The sequence below is a fragment of the Lactuca serriola genome, chromosome 8 (assembly GCF_051521515.1).
Source record: "Lactuca serriola cultivar US96UC23 chromosome 8, Lser_US96UC23_V15, whole genome shotgun sequence".
Lineage (NCBI taxonomy): Eukaryota > Viridiplantae > Streptophyta > Magnoliopsida > Asterales > Asteraceae > Lactuca > Lactuca serriola.
Window position 1 is genome coordinate 77341474 of NC_136415.1, and position 1203 is coordinate 77342676.

Here is a 1203-nt window from a genome sequence, read left to right on the forward strand (position 1 = left end):
TATAATCATTAGATGACGATAATGGAAGGTTTTTCCTAAAGTCTTTTGTTTTGTTTTTTTAGTTCTTGGAATGTACAGCTGGAATTGGTTCGACTTATTTCTTCTTTCAAACCTCTTATAGCCATTACTAAGGTTACAAACATAATCAGTATGATCATTAAGAGCCCTCTTCTTTCCCCACTGCCTTCTCAGGTCTGATTATAAAAAATGACCATCTTACCCTTCTATCTAGAAAAATAACCATTTTACCTTTTTGAATTCAAATTTCAGAATTTAACCATACCAGAAAGCATGCAACTTGCTGTGGGGAATGTTTTGGGAGCTGTTTTTGATGGTCAAAATGATGAGAATGGGAGTGCTTCTAATGCTCAAATTACCCAAATTACAAAAATGCCCCTGGTCTTGCCTGTTGAGGCATCCATCTTTGCTCTTTTCTTGATTGTCTTGCTCGGTGCCTTCTATGTTGTAAGCATACTTCCTTTAATCTTTTCCTTTTTTTTTAAATTCTCTCACAGGAAAAAGACCAAAATACCCTTGAAAATTAAATTTACTGAATTGTCATAGGTCCATAGTGTTTGGGTTGCAGCAGAGGCGTATTCGGCTCCTTCAATTGTGCTTACATCTCATTCCCATGATGGACTTCATGTTTTTGATGATTTCAGAGAGGCCTATGCATGGTTAAGCCATAACACAGAAGTAGATGACAAGGTAAGCTTCTATTATTTCAAAATTTAACAAATAATTTATATTAAAAAAAATGGTAAAAATGTAATAAAGATATTAAATACCCTCAGGTTGCATCTTGGTGGGACTACGGTTACCAAACAACCGCAATGGCAAACCGCACTGTCATTGTTGATAACAACACATGGAACAACACACATATCGCGACAGTTGGCACTGCCATGTCATCACCTGAAAAGGACGTGTGGCAAATTTTCAATTCCTTGGATGTGAAATACGTACTTGTCGTGTTTGGTGGTTAGTTTTCTTAATTTTCTTTCCTTACAAATTCAGGAGAAGGAATTTTCTCTCTGTATGTGTGTGTATACCTGCAGTTGCACATGTAGTTTGTGATCAACTGATTTCTTATAGGAATACAAGATGATGACTTGTCAACTTGTTTAAATATGATATTTCCTCTATGGTGAGTAAGAGTATATTTATACAACTATAAACCAGTAATTGTTAACAGAATCATGG

At 35.5% G+C, this 1203-nt stretch overlaps 1 protein-coding gene across 1 annotated transcript; it reads left to right on the forward strand.

Moving 5' to 3' along the window:
- Nucleotides 1-289: 289 nt before the first annotated feature.
- LOC145069958 (dolichyl-diphosphooligosaccharide--protein glycosyltransferase subunit STT3A-like) lies at nucleotides 290-1001 on the forward strand. The gene is made up of 3 exons (XM_079016891.1): nucleotides 290-465; nucleotides 565-708; nucleotides 795-1001. The coding sequence occupies exons 1-3, from the start codon at nucleotides 292-294 to the stop codon at nucleotides 984-986; spliced, it is 510 nt and encodes a 169-aa protein (XP_078873017.1). The 5' UTR covers nucleotides 290-291; the 3' UTR covers nucleotides 987-1001.
- Nucleotides 1002-1203: the final 202 nt, after the last annotated feature.